At 40.2% G+C, this 26,945-nt stretch overlaps 1 protein-coding gene across 2 annotated transcripts in view; it reads right to left on the bottom strand.

Annotated features, from left to right (window-relative positions):
• NKAIN2 (sodium/potassium transporting ATPase interacting 2) overlaps positions 1-26,945 on the bottom strand; it is a 967,202-nt gene that overhangs the window by 15,640 nt on the left and 924,617 nt on the right. For both annotated transcript variants that reach the window (XM_055309568.1, XM_055309569.1), the window contains exon 5: positions 11,236-11,296. In XM_055309568.1, the coding sequence (XP_055165543.1) occupies positions 11,236-11,296 (61 nt within the window). The remainder of the gene's footprint in view (positions 1-11,235; positions 11,297-26,945) is intronic.

Raw genomic sequence — 26,945 nt, 5'->3', positions numbered from 1 at the left:
CTGGAATCAGAGAGAGCAGCTATTACGAGCTACAGGTGAGTGAGTAGGTCGCGGCCCGGCCTGTCTTCTCAGCTGACATCCAGGTTACATGTAGAAGGCACAGCCCATTTAAATGCAGCAGTTTTCATCAGGGTGCGGGCCCACTTGTGCAGGGAGGCATATTTAGGAAAAGAGAAGAGCCGTGCGTGTCTTGCTAATGTCACCTTGGCATCACTTTTACATCCTCCAGATGCAAAGGAAAATCACCAAACTCTTGAGCCTCAAATGATCATCTTTTCAGAACGGCTGTAGCGGTTTCAGGAAAGAGAGTCCAGTGGTTATCCTAGCATTCTAACCGGCGTTTTGGAAAGCTGAAACTAGATTTACTATATTGAGCTCTTTAAAAACAATATTACTCCTGTGTGAATTATGGTGTACATTAGGGTCAGTATGGATTGGGAAGTAGTCCCCTTGAACAAAGGCGCGCCTATTTTTGTCAAATTCTACATATGTCCCTGACGTATCTTTTAGATTTCAGCCAAAATGTCATCTCTTCGGGGAAGAATGTTCTAGTCTTCTCACTTGGCCGAGGCACACGGGGATGCATTCCCACCACGCCGCCTCCTCCCTTTGCCTGAGTTATCATCAGGAACGACAGTGGGTGTCTGCGTGAGCTGCATCCTTGACTCTAACCATCATGAAGGCAAAGGCGGGATCTGCTTGGTTCCCTGTGACTAACACGTAGCCAACCAAAGAGCGGTTACTTGATCAATATGTGTTGAAAGAATCTATCTTGATCATCACAGTGAAGCGACGTGGAAAGTATATTTAAACCAGGAGACTTAGGTTCAATTCCCAGGTCTGCCTCTAAATGACTGTTTAATTTAGAGCAAGTCAATTTGAGGGTCCCTCTCCTCAACTGTAAAATGAGGGGATTAAAGCAGCTGATTGCTAATACTGCTCACAGCTCTAGGATCTTGCACGGTTCCATATTTCTGGGGTGAGTTTACAGACCAATGGCAGCAATAAAATATTTAAAATGAGCAAATCTACCCAGGCAGAGTGAGCGGGAAAAAAATCAGGGCAAAGGAATTACTTCTCTCTGACTGTTAATACTATGATACTTTAATTTTACTCAGCAAGTTTCCAGGGAGATGAGCTGCTGAGTAGTCTATGCATATACCGTGGAGTCTGTGTAGTATATGCATATTTTATACTTATATATTTACACACAGACACAGCATTTGGAACCTAAGATGCGACGGTTTCCAGTTGGAAAACAGGGTGATGAAAACAAATGTGGGAATCGGGAGTGGGGAGTAGGATTGGTAGGTTTGGAGCCAACTGCAAGAAACACTGTCCCCCCGACTCAATTCACTTCCGAGACGAAGGTGCAAGGATGTGACTCTGTGCTTCCCTTTGCTTTTCTGCTTTTGGGAATTCCTTAACATCAACTTCATTAGTTACAAAGGCAGCAAGCAATCCATATCCAATTTTCTTTCTCGTGTCAGGATTGTTCATGTATAAACCAGGCTCCTTTGTTGGAAAACATTTGCAATTAATCCCATAAACAAACAAACCAAATATGCAAATCTTGCACCGCCTGCCCCAGCCAACCCCACTGACTCTGAGCCTGACCACCATCCATTATATGCAAAAATGAATTGAAATTCCCACTTTGGGCCTAACCTAATTTTCAAGTGATAATAGGCCTGGATTCCCAGAAGCACGCTACGCCTCTTGATAGCAACATCCTAATTTCCTTCCCTGGTAAATGTTTTAAATAAGATTTTAGCACCAAAGGAAATTAACCTTTAAATTAATTGTAATTATAAAATGCCATCACTGATTTTTGTCTTCAGTCTAATTACTTTCTATTATTTAAACAGACCTCACCTCCTGCGAGCTTTGAGTTTGTTTCTCCTTCACTTGCTGCCACACAATGCCAACCCATGCTCGCGGAGGCCTCCCCAGCCTCCTAGCCTCCGCAGCGACCTCAGCCTCATTCAAATGTCATGCAGACCTGAGGGTCAGCCCTCTGCTCGCTTAGGTCCAAGGCCCTCTTTCAGAGGCTCTGTGTAAGGCTGCTCTCTGCTCAGGCGTTTCCATTGGGCATCCCTGGTGGCCATCCCCAGAGCTGTGGGCCTTTTTGTCCTCCTGCCATCAGGGAGAGAGCTAAGCCCGGCCTTGCCTCTCTATTAGGCGCCTCCCAAACCCAAGCACAACTGGACATAATGAAGTGGGCACCTGCCAGCATCATGTATCAAAAGGCGAACGTTGAATGTGGAGCCCTCTTGACCAGCAGGCTCTGGAGGGCTTTTAGTGCTCGGTGTCCTGGCCCGGCGCTTTGTCTTGTTCTCATTTGTTCTTTTTCGAGATGGGGCTGTGGGATCCCAGCAACTGTATTTTGTGAGCGTGTGTATCTACACTGCGGTGCTAAAAGCATGCCATTTTCCTGCCACTTAGCCGCTTTCTTTGTCATGTCATTATCAATGCGAGGACAGAGAGACGTGTGAGTCCATTACAGGGGGGCCGCGACCTGCAGAACTGGAAGATGAAGCGGAGTCATCAAATTGGAAGGTTTTTCTTTTAATCATTTCTGTAAATGTGCCCACTTCTCCTTCCATTCATTTGCTGGCTTTCTTTTCCATCACAGCTGATTGAAACAACCTGAAGAATACCAGAAAATGTCACTGCTCCCAGCTAGAAATCTCTTCTGCATGGAACACTTCCTTTATCACACCCCAGTCAAAGGGCCTCCTTTTTGCCACTCTGCATATTGTCACCTCGACGTGATTCTCTAGAAACAAGGTCCTGTTTGTTCTGAATCAACAGAGGGTAGGGACTAAATCAGTTTCCTTCCCCTGCATCTTTGACTTGGGGACATGAAATTTATTTAAAGATGGTTACGTGTGTGTGCATGTGCTAGAGTGTGTGGATGTGAGTGTGAGTACGTATGTGCGTGGGCATAAGCAGGAAGCAGTGGGGTATAATGGAGGGGGCATAATGAGCAAAAGGGGAAAATAAGGAGTGACCATTGAGGAATCAGACTCAACTTCCACCTGAAATTTCATGGCTAAAAACGAAGCTCATATATTTTCCCTTCAGTGACCACAAGAGGGAGGAATGTAACAGTTGGCGGAAAAAAAGAGAGCCGTCCTGGTTAATGGGGAAGACAGTGAAATACAAAAACTGTGTATTTCACTGAGAGGGAATGCTGTTGCCTCTGAGAGAAACTTGGTGTGATGGACAGGAGGCATATGTATATGTCAGCACTTGTTTCAGGTCTTGATCATTTATTCAGTCTTTTATTTTTTACATATGGCGGCATGTCTCCAGCCCACCCCTTCCTGTCATTTGCTTGGAAAATGACAAAAGTGCTTTATTATATAATTGATTATTCATTTACTTACAATAAACTGGGATCTAAGGAGATGTCACATTTCCTCATCAGTTTCCAGATAGTCCAAGAAACGTTTGCAGAGAGCTGACTGATTTCCCAGATGCTTACTGAGTCCTGCTCCAGGTTGGAGATGGGCTAGATGCTGAGGATACAGCAGTGGTCAAGACAGGTGTGGTCCTGGAGGGCACTGGCTAATAGTCCCTCATCCCGAGGGGGTCAGTATATGCAGTATTGGTGTCAGAAGTTCACGAATGAGCTCAGCGACCTTGGGCAAGTCATTTAATCTTTATGAGCCTACAAAATTAAGGTGTTGGAATGGAGTGGTAGACAGTTTTCCATCATTTTAAAACCTGTCGTGTTCTCAGTCCAAAAGGACTCTCAAGCAGAATCAATAGTTGTAAAATTAAATAAAAGCAGAGCTTCTGAGGTTTTGGGGGCTTGAGGAAGGAGCAAGGTGACATCTTTTACCCTGTGCGGCATAGCTAGAGATTAGTAGCGTTCAAAATCTGGGGCTCCAGGCTTTAATAATAGGTGATTCCACTCAGAAATGGGGAGTGAAATGGCAAGTTTGGGTTTTGTGGGAGGCTAGCAGACATGGACAAGATTATTTCCCTTAGTTACCTTGAAAATCCAAAACAAATGTTATAAAGAGATGATAAAACAGTACCGTACTAACGATATATTATTCTCTCATTTGATGGCTTGAGTATGACACTCCAAAAGTAAAGCAGATACAACGTTTTCAGAACTCTGTCAATCTGATACCCAAGAATTTGGTGCCTTTTTTTGATATGCTAATTGCCTACCCCTTAGGTTATGTTTGAGGAGTGATTTGTAAATAACGAGAAGGAAAGTTTAAATTACCAAAAAAAAAAAAAGTATAGAATGACTCTATCAACTGGATAGATAGATAGATAGATAGATAGATAGATAGATAGATAGATAGATAATAGGGAGGGGGGAGATGGGAGGAAAGAAGGAAGGAAGGAAGGAAGGAAGGAAGGAAGGAAGGAAGGAAGGAAGGAAGGGAGGACAGACTAGGAACCATATACTACATTGAAATGTTAATGGAGAAACAGAATTCAGAATTATGGGGTCATTCTAATTTTCTTTTTGTGTAGTTTGTATTTTCTATGCATTCTTCAGTAGATTTCCATTTCTTTATAAATGGGGTGAAACAAATTTTTTTAATTTTTTATTTATTTAATTTATTTTTTAATCTTTTAATATTTTTTTATTTTTATTTTTAAAAGATTTCATTTATTTATTCATGAGAGACAGAGAAAGGGGAGCAGAAACACAGGCAGAGGGAGAAGCAGGCTCCTCATGGGGAGCCCAATGTGGGACTCAATCCCAGGACCCCAGGATCACGTCCTGAGCCACCCAGGCATCCCCCAGAAACAAATATTTTTTAAAGGAGTAGTACCACTCCCTGCTGCCACTACTCTCTCCCCCCAAAGTGGGAGTGTGTGTGATTGTGTTCAAAGCATTGCCTCCAAATTCAATGATCCTGACAAACTGGAAAAATGATCAAAACATATGGAAGGGAGTTCAATACACAGAAGTGTAGGCCAGCAGCCTTTAGAAGAAAAATCAAACAAAAATAACAGAAAATTATTAGCCTCAGAGAAGTGAATAATTTCCTGTGGTTTGCTTTTCAAATGAAGGTTTCTATAAATCGATTGTGATTTTTATCCCAAGGCCGCTTGAATTTAGAGAATTCAGGACAGGTTTTTATGCATTTCCTCCTGGCTGGTGGGTTTGCGCTTGAGTGTATTCATACGTTTAAACACCTAGAATTCATTTTTCAAGATTTTTTTTTCAAAATAAGTCCCTGTAGGATATTATTTTTTAATGAAATTCTGTATCTTTCTAGAGGTCATTTGAATATTTAATGACACTTGCAAATACACGAATCTCTTTTAGAAAAGATAGCGATTCCTTAGACAGATGGATTCGTTTTCTCGAGGACTGATGCTCAGTTTTAGTTTAACTATGAAATAAAAGGCTTATGAGAAAACATAATACAAATGGACAAATCATATGATTCTTTTTTTTTTTTCTGTTCTGGATTGGTGCTATTTTCCATGGCTGCACATCTTCCTTTTAATTGTCACATCTAACAGCACTAATGAGGCAGAGAGAGAAGTTTTTCATTCTATCACTGTAAGTGGACATCCAACTGTGGTGCAGGTGAGCTAGGGAATGAAGACAGAGAAGAGCTACATAGATCATAAAAGGCATGCCAGACCGAAAATCTCGGATCATTTCATTCCTTTCACAGAATATTGTAAAAGCGAATAAGTTGAGGAGAATAGAAAGGACTGGAGGTCACGAGGAAAACTCAGCGTGGTTGGCAACAGATGACACAGGGAAGGGCCTTGCCACAAAGACAGCACAGCAAGGGTCACCTGCTCTCCTGGAGGAAGTCTTTCCTCCGAAGAAATAGCACTGCCTTTTCAGGAACAAATACATGAAAGTACGCGGCAATGGTTGCCTCAGTCAAATAGGGTTCAATGTCAAGGCACACCTTCTGGAGCAGGCTCCCAGCCTGTTCTCTGCAGAAGAGCGACTCATCTGAAGGTAGATCACCCCACACCCAGGCAGGAGGTGCTGACCAAGAACTCCTTAGAGAGCGTGGGGCCCGGAGGGTGGGAGGTGGGAAGTAGTACAGCCTGGAGCCTCTTACTCACAAGCGTTTGATGGGTCAACGGCCACTGCTGGCCTCAATCTGCACCTCACAGGGACTCTCAAATGTCCTGGAGACACAGGGTGTGTGTGTGTGTGTGTGTGTGTGTGTGTGTGTGTGTGTGTCTGTGTTTGGATATGGAATGGTCAGAACTAAAATCCACCCCCCACCCCGTAATGTATATGTTAAAGGCCTAACCCCCCATATGACTATATCTGGGGATAGGGCCTTTAAAGAGGCAATTAATTGCAAATGAGGTCATAAGGGTGGGGCCCTGATCCAATAGGACTGGCGTCCTTGTCAGAAGAGGAAGAGACGCCAGGGGCATGCCCACACCGAGAGAAGGTCCCATCAGGACAGAGTGAGAAGTCAACCTGCCCATAATTTGATCTTGGATTTGTAGCCCTGAGGACGGTGAGAAAATAAATTTCTGTTGTTTAAGCCCCCCCCCCCCCCTGCCAATATGGTATTTTGGTATTGTAGCCCCTAGGCGATTAGTGCATGGGGCAGGAGCGTCCCCATCTTCCTGCTCTGAGGAAGGAAGAGGCTCTGCTCCCAGGGCTGCTGTTATCTCCAGGAAGGAACAGGAGATGGCAGTGGCGTCCTTCGAGTTGGCCCGGCCAGCCGGCCTGTCTCCTGTGCCTCTGGCTTCTATAACTGAAAGGTCAGAGATGTCAACTTCAAGGTCTGAGCTAGTTCATTGGGGACAAAACAAACAAACAAACAAAAAACAACAACAACAACAAACCCCCCCAAAACCCCCCAAAAAACAAAATCTTTGTATTAAAGCATAGCTATCTTTCTTATCTATTTATCTGTCTATCCTCTATCTACCTATCTATCAATCTGGGGCTTCACAAAAGTAAACGAGGTACCATTTACACGGAAAAATAAGGAAAACAAAGATTCTCAGGCATTTGGTGTGCCTACGGTCCAACTCCCTCTGGCTCACGGATGACTGATTGCTATTTCGTGGAATGAAGTGGGAGACTTCTGGAGCCTGAATCCTTTCCACAGTTTCCCTGGAGGCTTCTGCCTCTGAAGCCCCCTGGCTACACCTGCTGTCAAGGCCTGAAATATCAAAATGGAGCACAGAGCCGGTCAAGTTTCATACTGACATCAAGAGTACATATCTTAATTTTCCAGTTTCCAAAACTGGGCCCTTGTCTCTCTACTGTGGTTTTCAGCACAGTTACAGAACTAAAACCACCCCCTGCTCCTCACGAGGCTCCCAGGAATGAAACCTTGTCTAATTTGGCAAGCAGGTGGCTAGCACGTCCTCCCGCCACTCCTGTGCTATCCAATGCTTCCTTGCAGATCGGTAGCAGGGAAAAAAGGACATTTCCCGAGATCCCTTCCCTGGTGACATATACACTAAACTTCTCCCATTCTTCAGGCCTTACTTTCTGAGAACATTTTTTTTTTCCCTCACCAAACCAGAATGCTTTGAAGGAGCAAAATAATTTTTTCTCTGCAATACAATTACCAAAACTTAGACAGGAATCTCAAAACTTTTTTACTCTTGAACATTTAGGTAGTATCTGTAGGTGAGTATACAGACAAATGATGAGGACAGTACTGCAGGGGAAATATCAATCCAAAGCACCGTGTTCGACAAATACCTGGAATGTACTTCTGAGTGTAAATGACCACAGGTAATGGACCTAACTGGACACAGAACTGGCCCAAATTAGCACTTCTTCCAGACTGGTTGAGTCCCATGAATGCCTAAGGTGAGTTTCAGTCTATTTGGCTATACAGATAAATAAGTAGTTCATATCTAAACCACTGAGCAAAAAAACTAAAAATTGGAAACTTGTTTACAAGGAGTCTGCTTGGGATTTGTAGAGAAAGGCAGATAAGGGGTCATGGTCCAGTACACATAATATAGGCACTATTTTTTGGAATTTTTTTTTTTTTGAAAATTTTTCATTAGATGCTTAAAAGAGAAACCTGATCTTCCAAAAGATATTTGTGACTTCATATCCCTTTGGATTTACATGGTTTTGGCCAAACCTTGGCATAGGTTGGAATTCCTTAAACTCTGAATTCTAATTCTCTAGACTATTAAGATTTCTTATGAAAATGGGTTTTGGGTTCAAATGTTTGGGATATTAACTCCTCTTTTGATTTCTGTAAGTTAATGCTTTAACATTTACAAGATGACCACTGGCTCTGTTTCTATAAATTGATGCTTTAACACCTACAAAATGACCACTGGTTATTCCCAAGTCAACCCTGGCTCGCCTAAACCATCTGGAGACTTTAGGTGCCCCCAGACTATATCCACTAATAGTCACAGGGAACACAAGTTCAAACTGAGCTAGTCAATCCTAAATCTGTTTCCCCTGCCTTGCCCATTCCTTTCTGAGGAAACCATAATGAAGGTGCTTGGCCAAAAGTTCTGCTCTCTCACTCTGCCCCATGACCCTTCCTAATGACCTTGTATGGTGTTTTTGTGTTTTCTCTGCGGAACTGTTGAGCATCATGAAACTATAAAAATCTGTCTAGTTTCTCCCTTTGATTTGCGTTTGGGCTCACCCAACGTAGTATGGTTGATACAAAATTGTAGATTAGAAAAAATAAAATCTACTTTGCCACAAAACCCCCAGAGTTGTTAATATGTAAATGTGCACTCTAAATTTTTGGTATCTGACATCCTTGGCTTTGGAATCTTTTCTGAGCAATGTATCTTATGAAGCTAGCATTTCTGAGATCCCCTTTGGGAGGCACTCTCCTGGAGAGATACTGATTATCTGTCCAGGAGATTTGGTGTGTCAGTATTTTCTGAAAATAAAAATGCGCTGACATCATTGTGAAATGAAATCAAACATTATAGATTGAAAGATGGCTCAATTCCCCTATGAAATTTGGACTTTTCCTTCACCAGGGATTTGGCACAAAGACACTAAATGATAGTATTAGAATGAACTCACATAGGCTGTGGAGTCCGTATATTTTAAAATCCATAATCTATTACCCTTCCTAATCTTTGAATAAGTCTTTTGTGCATAAGACAAATGCTTGTGAGATATCCTCCCTTGTGCATTCATTAGGTACCTGGATCAACGTGTTTAAACAGAACCAGTTGTCACATCCCCATTCTACTTTCCTCAAATGACATTTCCATTTAGTCATTCACTCGTACCAGAAACCCAGCAATCAGTTGGTCCTTCTCTCACGGAGTACCCACCCATCACCCAGGAACCACTCCTTTTCGCATGTTGCTTACCGTATCTGTCCTCTCCATCTCTGATACAGAGATGTCCAGACTCTCATCAACTCATAGCTCAGTCATTTTCATGATGTCCTAGGTAATCTTCCTTTCCCTAGCTTTGTTCCCCCAACCAAAGTCTTTCTTTCATCCTGATACCAATTTGATTTTTCTAAAGCACATTTCTGATTATGTTATTCTTTTTTCATAAACTGCCTTCCAATTGATTTGCTGTCATGCTGTATAAAATGAAGTCCAAACTCCTCACTCCTCATGACCATTTGTCTACTGACTCACTCATGTTCTCTTTTCCAGTCTTCTCTGGAAATACAGATACAATTCAGCCACAGTAGTCCCGGGGGTTCTGCTTTCCACGTGGCAGGCTGTGATAGGCCGTGGTGCTGTTTCATCTTTTGCCTCAGATCACCATATTCATATCAGCTACCCAACAGTATCTACTCAACTCTCAAGATCATGCTCAAGAGTGTCCTTCTCTACGAAATCTTTCCTGGTCTCTTTTCTATCCCCCACAATATATGCTCTACAGAGTTTTATTATACTTATACATTCACATGTTTGTTTTTCCCTACTATGTGGTAAATGCCTAGAGGTTAAAGCTTGTGTGCTACTAATCTTAAAATCTCCAAAGCCTGACATAACACTTGATCTACTGAGGAGTGTTACACATTTTTTTTTTTTTTTTTGTGAAAAGACCATCATTTCTTTTAACACACAAATAACATAAACTATGTACTGTATATTCCTGATTTTATATCATGTATTACTGTGATTGAAAAAGCTCCTTCTGTAAATCAGTCAGCCAATACTGATTCTCCCTTTTTTTTTACATTTTTAAAATTTAAATTCAATTTGCTAACATATAGTATAACACCCAGTGCTCATCCCATTGAGTGCCCTCCTCAGTGCCTGACACCCAGTTATCCCATCCCTACCCACCTCCCCCTCAGCAACCCTTTGTGTGTTTCCCAGAGTTAGGAGTCTCTCATGGTTTGTCTTACTTCTCCCTTTCTAGCATGACTGGAAAGTGAAGAAGAAACACATATTTCTCTTTGGAATTTTCCCTCAAATTATCCTGTACAGAGCAGTGGATCTCATCTTCTCTGTCTTGAAATCCCCATCATTATGAATATTTTTGGAAACTGGTAAAAAAAAAAAAAAACCCAACTCTGATTTTTTCCTCAGAATAAAGATAGCTGCATAGGCAAGTACCCATGATACTACCACGAGCATAGTAGTATTTTTCCAGTCCTCTAATTTCAGATCCTTAGGGGGCGAGAAAGGATTGAAACCTTCCATCTGCCAAGTTTAGAAGAGTAAAACACAATGGAACCACTTTGAGGCTCATAAAATGACACCAGCATCTAAACTTTGGATCACCCAATAGAACTCAATGCCGAGACTCTGACAAAGAGTTATAGCTATTTGCATCAAACTGTAACAGAAAGGAAATACAAACATTTGGTTTCCTGAAACACATTCCTTGAATTAAGCTGAAGTCTTAAAAATTTTAGGAACGATTCCAAATTGTTGATTGCTGGGAATTTTACTCCTGGGTGACACTGATTCGGCAGCAATACTTAATAAGGGTTTATAAAAGGAAAACCATCACATTAACCACACTGAAAAAAATCATTTCCGTCTTCCATGCCCCCTTTTTATTCTCTACTGGAATTGTTATAGAGAAATACATCTTTAAAAATACCTTTAATGACATGAAAGAAATATGTTTTCAACATGTGTGCTTCTCCATTTTTTCAATATGCTGGATACTTTTATGAAAACACTTTAGTCTGATGGATACAAAAGGCTTATTCCCTGTTCCAGTGATGTGTTGGGAGGATATTGTCTGAGAAGTAGGAAGGCTAGGTAGGAGGCAGTAAAGGAGATGCTTTGAACTTGAAAGAAACAGAATAGAGCTTTAATACTTACAGCTGTCCTCTTCTTCAGTTATACATTTCACAACATAACAGGCGTAGATGAACCCTGCCAGCTGAAACAAAACAAAGATGCTTTAGACAAGAGGCAAAGGCAACCGTACTGGACCTCATTGGGGGAGTGGTACTTCAAAGGCAGACAGTGTATGAGAAACTAGATTCAGTTTTCCAAAATGATGGTTCCTCAGACAGAATCTTGACTCCATTGTGGATTCTTGATTCAAGTGATGTCTATCTTCTTCCCTGTAAATCAATACATTGCTCTCTTTTCCTCTGAGCTGCGTTTATGTCTAAGATTTGTTAACTGCCAGGCAATCTAAAACAAGTTATTTTAGGTTCCGTAAAACAATTATGGTCATTTATTAATGGAATAACATTTGCACTTGTGCCAATCAACTTCTAATTTACGTTCATTAGCCAAGAGCCTTAGATTCTAAAATTGGACTCTTACCGACTATCAGGAAAATGTTTTGAGGGAAAAATATTAAGAGTTTGTGGTATGTTGCACGGACACTTTGTAAATAAAAAAAAAAATGTTTATTTAGACCAGTAACAGGAACCAGAGCATACGAAGCACAATTAGGATGACATATTACAGAGAAGCATGGGAGTGAATGCTATCACAAGGCATTGAATTTGGGATTGCACACATCACATCATCCTTTCTGAAACATACAGCAAATAGGTGCCTATGGTCAGAGAAGTCTTTGCTCGCTGAAATTGTTAAGGAGAACAGCAAAGGTCTTTGATGCCTAGCCTCTCAGGTGGAGTGGTTTTGTACTCCTTCGTATCAGTCTAATATTTATTTACTGGAATTATGAGTGCTGGTGAAAGTATGGAAACTCATATAATTTCCTGATAGTGCAATTTTCCCCCTCAACACATTCCTGTCTGGGGGAATCCTTAACGCATGGGACAGTGATGAAGATTATTCTTGACGACAGTTCAGAAAGGCATTGATCTGGCTGAGAACTAACCATCTGTGACAATATTTGGGACACGATTTGGCATGGGGAAGGGGACATTGGGAAATCCTGCCATCTTCCAGCGGGAAGCCAAGGCACAGGGCAAGAGGGAGCCCCTGTGAGAAACCTAATGAAGTTGTTTTCCATTAGCTGACAGTTATCTTTCTGGAAGATGTGAGTAGAACACTTTTAAGTCAGAGGTACGCTGATAGGTATTTAAAGAGCACAGTATTATCTGGAGACAAAGAGGGGTCCAGTTAAAAGAGAAACTTTAGAAAATCCCTAGATGAGATTTGAGGGAGGAAAAGCATATTCTGGTAGATTCTAGTTGTCTGTCAGAGAGAACTGGCATGGGATAAAATGGCGGTTATCCTGGCACACAAGAGGGGGGATGTATGAGGATAAAAACGGCAACTTATTTTTCAATGGCTTTTGTTTTCAAATCCTGGCTAAGAGGGAATGTCCGCCTCCCCCTGCATGTAGTATCTGAACCAGCACACAGAACTATGTAAGAATACCACTAATATATTAAGTTCTTTTTCTTTTTTTTTCAAACCTATCTTAGAAAAATCATCAAATCAGCATTTTCTTTTTAAATTATGTGTTGCTAGGGATGCCAGGGTGGCTCAGTGGTTGAGCGTCTGCCTTCGGCTCAGGGTGTGATAATGGGGTCCTGGGTTCGAGTCCCACATCGGGCTCCCCGCAGGGAGTCTGCTTCCCCCTTTTCCTGTGTCTCTGCCTCTCTCTCTGTCTCTCATGAGTAAACTAATAAATTATTAAAAAAATAAATTATGTTTTGCTATGGGCAATGAAATAGTGGTAGTAAGACCTCTTTCCTTTAGAGAATAGAATCATCAGTATTGCTTTTACAGGCTTATTTTTAGAGTACAGGGCAGTATTAGAAACTTGACTTTAGCTAAGATTTGTAAACAAAATTACGTAGTAATTTGAACATTTTTGTGGGTACCGAAGAAACAGACTATACTAATCCTTCTTAATCTTTTATCCACTAGGATCCATGAAAATGCTTTAATCATTGAGTGGGCTAGTCCCAAGGGTATGCTGTCACTAGGACTTGGATTTGACTGTGGCTAGTTAAAGAGGCTGTGGTTTTGGTTAAATCCCCTGGGTACTGCCTATATAGCTCCTTTCCTTCCTCCACAGGAAATCCTTACCATCCTTGGCTAAATGCTATCCATTTGTCAATAATTTATCTCTTTTCAGTTTTAAATACTTACTACCTGAATTATCTATAAAGCAACTTCTTCCTGGTCACAAACTTTTCTTTTGATTTTTCACTCATCACTTCATTACTTCTAAATGAAAATCTAGGTAGAGAGCATTGATAAATTCTGAGATTCAGGGCCAATAAATTTAAACTTCTCATTAAAGTGTCACTAGATTCTGGATTATTAAGTGTACTACTCTCTCAGAATGCAGCCAAGGCATTGTATTCTGCTTACCAGTGATCTTTTAATTGTATTCAGTTGCATTCTTTAACTATCAGGGGAGCTCCTTCAATATAAAAGTAAATCCTGCTGCATTTCATTACAAAAGCTTGCTGATTAAGAGAACTTTAGTTTTTAAATTGGTCACCTCTAAATGCAAATGCAAATTAGTTTCTCCCAAATTAATCAAGATTCATAGCTTCTGTTATCTTCCCATTTTCCAATACCAGATAAATTTATAATTTAATTTTTACTCCATAGCAATTTATGAAATTTACCTACAAAAAGGGGCTTCAAGGGATCCCTGGGTGGCGCAGCAGTTTGGCGCCTGTCTTTGGCCGGGGGCGCGATCCTGGAGACCCAGGATCGAATCCCACATCGGGCTCCCGGTGCATGGAGTCTGCTTCTCCCTCTGCCTGTGTCTCTGCCTCTCTCTCTCTCTCTCTCTCTCTCTCTGTGACTATCATAAGTAAATAAAAAAAAATTAAAAAAAAAGGGCTTCAAATCATTTGTAACAACTCTGAATGCTTCCTATAATGTGCAACTCCTCTAACTGCTACGTGGACTACAAAGACAAACTAAGCCAGAGTTCTTCAACCTTGGCACCATTGACATTTGGGTTGGGTAATACTTTTTTGTAGAGTTTGTTGTGAATGATAGGATGCTTAAGCAGTAATAGCCTATAATCAATCCAGTTGACACCTGAGACAATCAAAAATGTCTGAAGACACTGTCATGTGTCCTTTAAAGGGCGAAACTGTCCCCAGTTAAAGCCACTGTTTTAGATGGGAGGCAGTTCCATCTTCAAGGAATTTGCAATCATGTATCTGGGATACACATATAATTATAGTGTGAGGAAGATGAAGTTAAGTGTCATGAGGAAGGAAGAACCTTGAATGCCTCCTAAGTGACAAACAGTAAACTGTGTATTTTCATGCATTAGCACATTCATTCCCACCCTTGGAAGAACACCATATGTATTTTTGTAGAGGGGAGGTAAAACGGACCTTGCTTTTCTGGATTATGTTCATCAAGTGGGAGAGGTATGGGTTGTTTTCAGAGAAGAGCCTGTAGTTCCATCTGAGAGTTTGGGGACCCTCCCCCCATACCAGAGCAATGGAAATAAAAGTGATGAAGGCAGATTCAGGTATGTATCAAATCGCAAATTTAACTATGTCATTTTCTACACAATACACTTAAGAAGCCCCTCATCTTCATGGATACACACTGGAGTATTACTCAGCCACCAAAAAGAATAAAATCTTGCTATCTGCAACAATGTGGATGGACCTAGAGGGTATTATGCTGAGCGAAGTAAGTCAGTCAGAGAAAGACAAACAACATATGATTTCACTAAATGGATGAAAGATCTAAATGTGAGACAAGATTCCATCAAAATCCTAGAGGAGAACACAGGCAACACCCTTTTTGAACTCGGCCACGGTAACTTCTTGCAAGATACATCCATGAAGGCAAAAGAAACAAAAGCAAAAATGAACTATTGGGACTTCATCAAGATAAGAAGCTTTTGCACAGCAAAGGATACAGTCAATAAAACTAAAAGACAACCTACAGAATGGGAGAAGATATTTGCAAATGACCTATCAGATAAAAGGCTAGTTTCCAAAATCTATAAAGAACTTATTAAACTCAACAGCAAAGAAACAAACAGTCCAATCATGAAATGGGCAAAGGACATGAAGAGAAATCTCACAGAGGAAGACATAGACATGGCCAACATGCACATGAGAAAATGCTCTGCATCACTTAGCATCAGGGAAATACAAATCAAAACCACAATGAGATACCACCTCACACCAGTGAGAATGGGGAAAATTAACAAGGCAGGAAACAACAAATGTTGGAGAGGATGTGGAGAAAAGGGAACCCTCTTACACTGTTGGTGGGAATGTGAACTGGTGCAGCCACTCTGGAAAACTGTAGAGGTTCCTCAAAGAGTTAAAAATAGACTTGCCCTACGACCCAGCAATTGCACTGTTGGGGATTTACCCCAAAGATTCAGATGCAATGAAACGCCAGGACACCTGCACCCCGATGTTTCTAGCAGCAATGTCCACAATAGCCCAACTGTGGAAGGAGCCTCAGTGTCCACTGAAAGATGAATGGATAAAGAAGATGTGGTTTATGTATACAATGGAATATTACTCAGCCATTAGAAATGACAAATACCCACCATTTGCTTCAATGTGGATGGAACTGGAGGGTATTATGCTGAGTGAAGTAAGTCAGTCGGAGAAGGACAAACAGTGTATGTTCTCATTCATTTGGGGAATATGAATAATAGTGAAGGGGAATATAAGGGAAGGGAGAAGAAATGTGTGGGAAATATCAGAAAGGGAGACAGAACATGAAGACTCCTAACTCTGAGAAACGAACTAGGGGTGGTGGAAGGGGAGGAGGGCGGGGGGCAGAGGTGAGTGGGTGACAGGCACTGAGGGGACACTTGACGGGATGAGCACTGGGTGTTATTCTGTATGTTGGTAAATTGAACACCAATAAAAAAATTAATTTATTAAAAAAAAGAAAGTAAAAGAAAAAACATATGATTTCACTGATATGTGGAATTTAAGAAACAAAACAAATGAACATAAGGGAAAGGAAGGAAAAATAAGATGGAAACAGAGAGGGGTCAAACCATAAGAGCCTCTTAACTATAAGGAATAAACTGAGGGCTGCTGGAGGGGAGGTGGGTGGGAGGACGGCGTGATTGACTGATGGGCATTAAAGAGGGCATTGGGTGTAATGAGCACTGGGTGTCATATGCAACTGATGAATCACTGAATTCTACCCCTGAAACTAGTAATATAGTAAATGTTACCTAAATAGAATTTAAGTAAAAAATTAAAAAAAAAACCCATGCACATCCAAAAGATTAAAAGGGCATGCATAACTTAAAAAAAAAAAAAAAAAGAAGCACCTCATCTTCTACTGATAAAGTAGAAAACTTTTCGTGGAATACAAATCCTTTCTAACGTGATCCTTAGATTCCTTTCTAGTCTCATTTCTCACCACTCCTAGCCTTGGAATTGATGCCAATAGTAAGCTGTTGGTCGTCTGCCAACCTATATGACGTGGTTTTCTTCTGTTATTTGACTCATTAACCTACTCTGTCAACAAAGCATGTGCATGCCCTATCCCCCCCCACTCCCCCACTCCCGTTTGCACCTCTAAGTAATTCTAACTCATCCCTTAAGATTGAATTAAAGTGTAGTGTTTCCCAAGAACTGGCAATTCGTTCCCAGGATAGGTTGCAGGGTTGGCACTTTGGAAATAGAGCTTGAGAGATTGGAGGGCTTGAGAGGGAATAATGAAGGGGAAGGTGGGAATGTTTTCCAAGCAGAACTCAGGAAAACTCTGGGAAGATGTGGATTATGTTCAGGGAGGAGCAAGTAGCCTGGTTTAGAGGAGTTCGGACAAGGGTAAGGGTGTAATGCACAAATCAGAGAACACTGACCTGTGCTGTCAAAGTAGATCCGAGTACATGGAATTTAAATAAAATTATCGGGGATCCCTGGGTGGCCCAGCAGTTTAGCGCCTGCCTTTGCCTCAGGGTGTGGTCCTGGGGTCCCGGGATTGAGTCCCACATCGGGCTCCCTGCATGGAGCCTGCTTCTCCCTCTGCCTGTGTCTCTGCCAATCTATCTCTCTCTCTGTGTCTCTCATGAATAAATAAATAAAATATTTAAAAAAATAATCTAATTTTGTTCTTCATTTAAGGATAACTAGAATAATAATGAAAGATACCAGCGGTATTATACTAGGCAAACACACCATCAAACACTTATATATATAAGATACGAAATGAAATATTCCAGTTGTTTTAGTCTTTGGCATTCAAAGCAGAGCTAAGCCTAAATCTTTTTATTTTTATTCATCTTTTCACCTTGATACATCTAATAAGATTTGTTCACTTCTAATTCACCTGATAGGGAATTCATATCATCTTGATATCATTACTGGCTGAAAGGAAATGATATTTTCTCTGTATAACTAATCAGATTAAAATTCTTTTTTGTATCTACAAACCAAATTATGATTGCATGTCCCAGAAACTCACTTAGAAGCTAATAGATAAGAGGAAACCAAAGCCTTTTGGTAAGTATTTGAAAAGATCCAATTGTAGTAATTGAAAATTTAACAACCTTAGTGCTTAAATTACTATCTTTTGAATTTCTCTTTCCAGAAAGTTGGAGGACACATAGTTGTCCCTAACCCGCCCTCTAACTACCACTGAAAAAAACGGACATTATATATATATATATATATATATATATATATATATATATATATAGCCAAACTGTGGAAGGAGCCTCGGTGTCCATCGAAAGATGAATGGATAAAGAAGATGTGGTCTATGTATACAATGGAATATTACTCAGCCATTAGAAATGACAATTACCCACCATTTGCTTCAATGTGGAGGGTATTATGCTGAGTGAAGTAAGTCAATCAGAGAAGGACAAACAGTGTATGTTCTCATTCATTGGGGGAATATAAATAATAGTGAAAGGGAATATAAGGGAAGGGAGAAGAAATGTGTGGGAAACATCAGAAAGGGAGACAGAACATAAAGACTCCTAACTCTGGGAAACGAACTAGGGGTGGTGGAAGGGGAGGAGGGCGGGGGGTGGGGGTGAATGGGTGACGGGCACTGAGGGGGACACTTGACGGGATGAGCACTGGGTGCTATTCTGTTGTTGGTAAATTGAACATCAATAAAAAATTAATTTATTAAAAAATAGTTATATATATATATATATCTCAAATACAGGCAGATTCTGAAAAGTGGAAAGAGTGTAGACTGGCTAGGAACCTTAAGAGCCAAGGAACAACATGGGAATGGCTTCCTTATTTTTCTTTCATCTTATATATACCAAACCAGGAGCTGAAGGAGCTTACAACTCAGAGATGCCGGTGGGCACATATCCAGAAGCCCTAATAAAAGCTTCTTCTCTCTAGCCAAAGGACCAGGAAAGGGCCAGGCTAGTAAGACAACATTTTAAGACAATAATAGCTCTCCTTTAGTCAAACACCATGGAAAAAACTAGTCCCTTTCCTCATCCACAGCAGCAAAGAGTTGGGGCGGGGTGGGGGTGGGGGGTGGAGGCTAGAGGCCTCCCATCAGCATGCTGGAGTATCTCAGAAGTCAGGCAGAAAGCTTGGACTTGCATTCCTGGGAGGAAGGAGGAAGGCCCTCTCCCTCATGTCAGGTAGAGACCATGTGGGGAAACTAGACTTCTAGCCTCACTTGTAGTAAGGAGGTACGCCTCCCCTGAAACACCCTCCTCAGGGGATGTTGAGGAGATCTAGGGGAGAATCAGGATTTCCACCAATGCCCAGCAGTAATGAAGGCAATCCTCACTCTCCATCCGCGGTATCAGACAAAGCGACCTGGGAGCTTCCGCTGTCTGCCAGCCTTCATGAGAAGCCCTTCCTTAAACTTTGGTTTCAAATAAAGGTGAGTGGAGAACTGGAACTTCTGTCCCACTTGGCAGGGACAAGTGTGCATCCCCCATTCCCCTGCCAAAATCTATCAGATGAAGCCAGCTAAAACAGGAGGTTTAAGAAAGACCTAGAGTCTCATAACATAATACCCCAAATATCCATGTTTTAATTTAAAAGTACTCACCATGCTAATAAGGAGGATCTCAGGCTGAATGAAAAAAGACAATCAGTGGAAGATAACACAGAGCTGGATGGACAAGATGTTAGAATTACCTGTCTGACAAATATTTCAAAGTAGCTCGCATAAAAATGCTTTGACAAGCAATTATGTATACATCTGAAATAAATTTAAATAACAGTCTCAGCAAGGAACGAGAAAACCTTAGGAAGAACCAGAGTGAAAATCTAGAGCTGAAAAAAGTGCAATATCCAAAATAATAAAACAACTCAACTACAGAATGGAAAAGAATCCGTGAACTTGAAGATAGATCCGATATGGACAAGAGAGAAAAAAGTAGATTGACAAAAATGAAGAGAACCTCAGGGACCCCTGAGACTATAATAAAACAGAGACCATTTGTACTATTGGAGTCCAATAAAAGCAAGAGAACAGTACTGAAAAAGTACTACAGAGAATAGTGGCCCCAAACCTCCGAAATTTGACAAAAAGTGTGACATTACACATTCAAGAAGTTGAGTGAAGCCCAAGCAGGATAAGCCCAAAGGAAATCACACCAAACAAGATACAGAATAATCAAACTTTGAAAAATCAGAGACAAAAATCTTGTAAGCAGAAAGAGGGAAATATTTATGTATTCAGTGCTGAAAAACAACAGTTTGTGGGTTGTTTTAAAAACTAAACATACAGGGACCCCTGGGTGGCTCAGTGATTGAGCGTCTGCCTTTGGCTCAGGGTGTGGTCCTGGGGTCCCGGGAACAAGTCCCATATCCGGCTCCTTGCATGAAACTTGCTTCTCCTGTCTCTGCCTCTCTATGTGTCTCTCATGAATAAGTAAATGAAATCTTAAAAAAAAGCTAAACCTATAACTACAATACAATCCAGCAATTGCACTCCTGGCCATTTACCCCAAATGAATGTTCACCTGAACAATTGTACCCTAACAGCTTTATCCATAAAAGGCAAAAACTGAACACAACCCAGATGTCCTGCAGTGGGTGAAGAGTTAAACAGCGGTGTGTCCACATCATGGACAGTGATAAAAGGAAGGGCCTATCGATATATGTAGCAACCTATACGAATGTCCATAGAATTATGCTGGGTGAAAAAAAAAAATCCCAAAGGTTATATACTGTATGATTCCATTCATTTTTTAAAAAAATTATTTATTTATTCATGAGAGACACAGAGAGAGGGGCAGAGACATAGGCAGAGGGAGAGGCAGGCTCCTCACAGGGAGTCTGAAGTGGGACTTGATCCCCGGACCAGGGATCACACCCTGAGCCAAAGGCAGACGCTCAACCACTGAGCCACCCAGGTGTCCCATATGATTCCATTCAAATAACTTTCCTGACATGACAAAGTCATAGAAGTGGAGAACACATTGGTGGTTGCCAGGGACTAGGTTGGGTGGGAGTCATGGAGAAGTGGATGTGGTCATAGAGTCGCAACTGGAGCGATCCTAATGGTGATAGAAGTCCAGCACCCTGACTGGATCAATGCTACCATCCCCACAGTGATCTTTGCAAGATGTTACCACAGGGGGAAATGGGTAAAAAGTCTACAGGATCTCCCTGCATTATTTCACACAAATGCATGTGATCTATAATTATCTCCCAGTGAGAAATTTAATTCAAAGATGCTGTATTTTAGGCAACCATTATTTATCTTTAAAAAAATTTTATTACTATGTCTACACTTGCAAATATATGTAAACAAGGTAGATTTTCTTAAGTACAAAGACACGTTTTAATTCTGAGCCCTTAGACCAACACAGAAGTCTACAATCGTCTCTCATGTTGATACTATATAGAATCACTACTTAACTCTCTTTTTTTTGCCTGGGGTTGGAGATGGGAGGGAGTTTGCAAATACTTTTTTTCTTTTTTTCTTTTTTAAATTTGCAATGATCTCCTCAAATAAATTAGTTCTATGTTTCATTTATATCAAATCATCTATTTTTGTTCTGATTTCATAATTTGGATGCCATAAGCCCATGCTTTTTGTAATATGGATTTGAACAGAAGATATGATGCCCTCACAAAATATACTTTCAAGTTGCAAAAGATTTTACTTGCTCTTTCATATCTTACTCCCATTTACATAATTTGGGATTGCTTCAGCACAGGATTCTAATATGATTATATCAGTGTTATTAATGAAGGCCTTTTATACGAAATATTTTTTATGTGGGCTGGTGTATCATCTATCTTGTCCGCCAGATGATTCTTATCCAATGCCATTCCACTGACTGGACTGTTAGAAAGCATGTTGCAAATTTTCTTTGCTACAGATAATCCAGGTGCAGTTATCAACCTACAATAACTCATGGAGGATTGCCGTTAGGGCTATTGTGAACGTTCACAGCCTACTGAGTCAGAAAAGCTTTTCAGAGGATCAGAAACATATCTTAATACCAGCCTTTAGGTATTGTGCTGCATCATCAAGCATGACTGTATTAAACACTTTTTAAAAGATTAAATAAAAGTAGACATACATGCAAACTTGTATTATCTACTTAAGGCTGGGAAATGGACTGAACCAAATGCCAACGCTGGCTTAACCAATAATTCCCATTATAAACTGGCCTCTGGAGGCTGGTAGATTTCTTTAGGCCAAACTTAGCAAAAAAGTTACCTTGGTTCAAGTGAGTTCAGCGTATTTGTAAAGTTGGCAGAGTGAAAGATACTCAGGTGGGGTAAAGAACAACTAATAAAATTCAAATGTCATGATGGTTAATACCTCTTTCAGAGTTTAAATATCAAATTAGTTTAAAAACCGTATTGAGAGCAGTAGTTCAACTGTTCTATGCATATGCCAATTGGAGGGTGATTGAAGAAATGCTATTTAGTTCAGTGGAGCTGCCACAGGATGCCTTCAGTTTTTGAGGTAGGAACAAAAGTCCTTAACCAAAACTGTTCATTGAAAATAACTGGCATTATATCGTACACCTAAAGTAATACAATATAGCATGTTGATTATTTCTCATTTTTTTCAAAAAGGAAATGATTGGGAAATGCAAAAAGCATGCAAAGAGCATGTAGAGCAAGTAAAATCATTTTCAACTTAAAAGTGTCAACTTCACCCTACTATTTATTTCAATAGTTAGACTAAGTTTAAGATTGTGTAATATAATAGGGGCCCTGATTTATTATAATATAGCATCTGAGAAAGAAATGCAATTTTAAAATGTTCTGTAAAATATAAACAATATTGTCTAGCAAAGAATTGAAGAAATTAAGCACATAATTCCTTTGTGTGAAAATGGTTCAAATAGCATATTTTTTTTGCTCAAAGATAATAGGGAACTGAAAGCAAAATTAATGACACAAATAAGATATATGCAGAATAAATTAGCCCAACTTTTAGGTATGTCAACAGTAACAGACAAGGCTAATAATGTATTTCATTGGAGGGAGCGTGCTGTCCCAGTGATGACGATGGGAATACAAGGTCAGATTCTTCGGGAGGGAGGAGAATTGTATTGCAGCACTAGTTGCAAAAACAACCTCTTTTAAAAAGGTGCTAAAATTATGTTAACATTTTTTAGAGGTGCTTGTTTAGAAGGAAAATGTAGAATATATAATGCACCTGGTCCTGCAACACGTGTTACAACACTATATTTCCGGAAATCATAAATTACACCATGAGAATATGTAGAGGTATATATGTAGAATATGCATGGAAACTATGCACTGGATCTGTGTCTGATGAAAGACTTGGACTCTGCAAAGAGCAATGAGGAAGAGATCAGTTTAAAATGGAGGGCAGTTCCAACGGATGCGCTTTAGGCGTCTCACACCTTAAGTCCTGTTCTGCAGGACATTTAAAAATTCTTGAGGCAGGTCAACAATGACCTGATGATCACATTTTGTAAGTAATGGAGGATGCCGATACAAGTAGTGTGGTCCTAGTAGTCTGAAGAAAATTACTTTATCTAGAACCAGGGAGGCAAATAGCCCCACTTTCTTCTGGTCTTGTCCATCAAAATGCTGACAATGTTCAATACTGGTACCGTAAATAAGAGAGATACCCAATGGAATTGTAAGCACACTGTGTACAGAGACAGAGAAATGAGATAGGCTGAGGAAATGTTCTCAATCATAGAAAGTTCTCGAACTTTGTGATGATGATGATGACGATGAAGAAAACCGAATTCTCCATGCAAGTTGATGGTTGACTGCTTCCTGGGAACATCCCTGGGGACCAGATGAACTTTGTGACCACTTCACGTCAGAGATTTTAAAAAAGAAGTAACGAGTAAATTGTCATTGTTGAGAAATAAAGATTGGAAATCACAAGTGCATTCAGATGTTTCCTGTGCAAATAAGCTGTTAAATTAGCATTTGTCAAAGGGCAAAGTGAACACATCCATGCATGCTAGATTAGTAAATAGTCTGTGTTTTTCCTTGTTAAGGTAGCTCTGATGAAAACTGTAGGCCATTTAATGTTTTGGGGATGATGAATTACCTTTGGTTTCTAAGATTCTGTCCTGTTCACATTTCTCAGGGAGTCTGGGGTCATCTGGGATCCTTAGGATAATGCAGATATATGTGGGCACAAGGCTTCTGAATGGGTAGAAGTCATTCCTTCCGATTTCATCTGAGGATACGAATTTTAGACACGATCTCACTAGAAATTCTCACTTTCTGGAATTGACCCAGTTGTCATCTTCCAGTGAGAAGGTAACTTCCATCAGGGATTTTGTTACAGAAATGGGGGCTGAGTCAAGAAATATAACTGAGAATCATAAATCTCATTAGGCAAACTACAACCTCAAGCTCCTGGCCAGCTCCATGGATGTTTGGCATGGCCAGCTAGGATATTCCCATGGTTTGAAAGCCAATGCTATACTCTCACAATATAAGAGCAATCCTTGGCCAAGGCTGATTGGCTATGGGGTGGGACGTAAGAAAGAGTGAGTGTTACCTAACTTTGGTGAATCTCCATAAGACGTTTTTTTTTCTTTTGGCAGATAATGAGTGTCAGAAGAGATTGCTAGGTGACAAACTCACTATTATCAAAAATAATTTATTGGTTAATATGATAGAAAAATGGTGTCAACAAGACTAGAGCTTTTACTGTACCAAGAAAGAAAAAAAAAGCTAAAAAGAAAACATCAGAATATGCCAGCTAGAGAGAAAAGTTGCCTCGAAATGTGATAGTAAACTTAGATGTATTATTTGGGGTTTGAAAATATAGTTAAAAGGGAAACTTAGAGCAATTGGTCCATTTACCATGACATCTGTGGGAATAAGCTTTATACTCTATGAAAAGGTATTTTATGTAGCATCAATGGAGCTTGCTTCTGAAGCAAAGTACTTGCTGTAACATGAGGCAGGGGAAGATGAATGGGAGCGAAGGTAGTAACAGAAAAAGAACCCTAAAGGGAGTAAGCTATGGATTGGGGAAGACACAAATTTGAAGACCAGTTTTTTCCCAAAGCAATTTTAAAAGGCACATAACTGAATCAAAGTAGTACTTTTAAAAGGCCCGTCAACCCTATCCATGTGCAGCAGTATAATCTAGCTGGATTGAATAAGTTTGGAATCAGAACTTGGCTATGATTGGTGTTCTTCACGAACTCCTTTTTCCTTCCCATCTGAGTTACCTTCTGTTCAGCACAAATTATAGATTATCTTCTTTCTACATAAGTCAGAGCCAATACGAGGGTACAAGACACTGTATCAGTGACCTCAGACTGAACTGATTTCATTACTTACTAGTGACATGATTATCACCATTTGGGAATACATAAAGTAAAAAAAAAAAAAAACAACCTATAAGTGCATTTGTTTATTTTGCTTTTTTAATTCATCCATGTTTAAACCTCAAAATAACCAATCATATAACTAACCCCTCATATTCGGAAGGTAGGAAAGGAAAGGCTAGTGATTGATCTTCACGGTAATGGCTGGCATTATTGGAGTGCTCGCTATATTCTGGGTATACGCTAAATCTTTAGAGCTATTGTCCATCCATTCTTTCCAGAACCAACGAAAGAGTTTAATCACCATCTATGATTCATAAATGAGAAAACTGAGGCTACAGAAATTAACTGATGTCCCAAGATTAAGAGATAGTCAGAAGCGGCCTTGACTTCATGTGTACAAACCTGAAATCCTTTATTTTCCACTCTTACACAGTATTGCCAACTTCTCCAACAGGTAAAACTCACAACATTCTCAAGGGAAGGGAACCTAAGATTCTAAGAATCAGAGTAAATTCACATTCAGGAAAAAAAATTCCTGGAATTAAGTTCACTTAGTTTTCCAAGTTGGAAATTTGGACATTGAGGATGTACTGAGCTTTGGGTTGGCAGATTCTTGGAAATCAGCAAGAAACAAACTGGCTGAGCTACCAGACGAACCACAGAAGGGCTTAATGCCACTCAAGGGAAACCTGTAGTATGTAGAAGAATTGGAACGTTCCTTCCACTCATTTAATTACTGTTCCAGTTCTCTTTCGGTGGTTCCAGATCATCATGATTTTATAATCCTCTCCTGAATTGTTTATATGTGTCTCTAAACAGAAGCTCAGAATGGTCTTCAAATGTCAGAAGAGTATTGGTGAGCCACCAATTACCTTCAGTTTACTCCTGGTGATTCTATAAATCAAGCCTCCTTAAACATTTCCTACAGATCTTTTGTGAATGTATATTTTTATTTCTCTTAAGGAAATACTTACTAATGGAATTACTGGGTCATTGCAAGGTAGGAGCCTGGCTGGCTGGAAGAGGTCTGAGCCTCCAGAGTATAAACTGGCTTCTTCAAGCATATAGATTGCTCTACTCTAAATTTTAGTTTTATTTTTAATTTTTTGGCATGTTTGTATGATGTGATCATCTTCCCCACATCTCATTATACTTGAAACTTGAGGAAAGTCTTGCTTTACATGCTTATATGAATAGTACTTTGGGGGAACTGAAGGAATCAGGGTGACCATGTACAAGGGTGAGATGTAAAGAGATAATTGAGAATTCAGTTAAAATACTGGAGTTAAGGGCATCAAACATCCCCCTTCTGCGGCCAATCCCCCACTGATATCGCAGAATATATTGTATATGGGTTGGGAGTCTGGGCTTTCTTTTAATCCCAAAGAATGAGCTGATCCCAGTATATTGGAAGGCTTTTATTGGAAAGTGAATAAGCATTATGCCCAACACTTAGTAGGCTCTCAAAAATTTACTAGTTCCTATTTCCACTTGGTTCCAATCATGTCTCTTGGGCTAACTCATTTAAATAATTATATTTTAAGATGTAAGGATTAAGTAGTGATAGGAAGATATGTTTTATATGGTTTATAGGCCAATGTGAAGATAACAATGTGAAATCATAACTGTGAACATACTTTGAGCTCCTGGGAGAAACATCATATATTAATCATCTCTAAATCTCCATCAGACTCAGACTCTAGTCATTCCTCAAGAAGGAAGAGTCTTTTTAGTTCTTTTCTTGTTCCCATTCTATATTGATCATCTCAAGTAGTCTTTTCTTCCTTCCTTCCTCCTCCTCCTCCTCCTCCTCCTCCTCTTCTTCTTCTTCTTCGTCTTCATCTTCTTCTTCTTCATCTTCATCTTCTTCTCCTTCTCCTTCTCCTCCTCCTCCTCCTTCTTTTTTAACTTTAAAGGTATAGAAGTTGAGAACTCT

Source organism: Nyctereutes procyonoides, unplaced genomic scaffold (assembly GCF_905146905.1).
Source record: "Nyctereutes procyonoides isolate TBG_1078 unplaced genomic scaffold, NYPRO_anot_genome, whole genome shotgun sequence".
Classification (NCBI taxonomy): Eukaryota; Metazoa; Chordata; class Mammalia; order Carnivora; family Canidae; genus Nyctereutes; species Nyctereutes procyonoides.
This window is presented reverse-complemented; position numbering and strand designations above follow the sequence as displayed.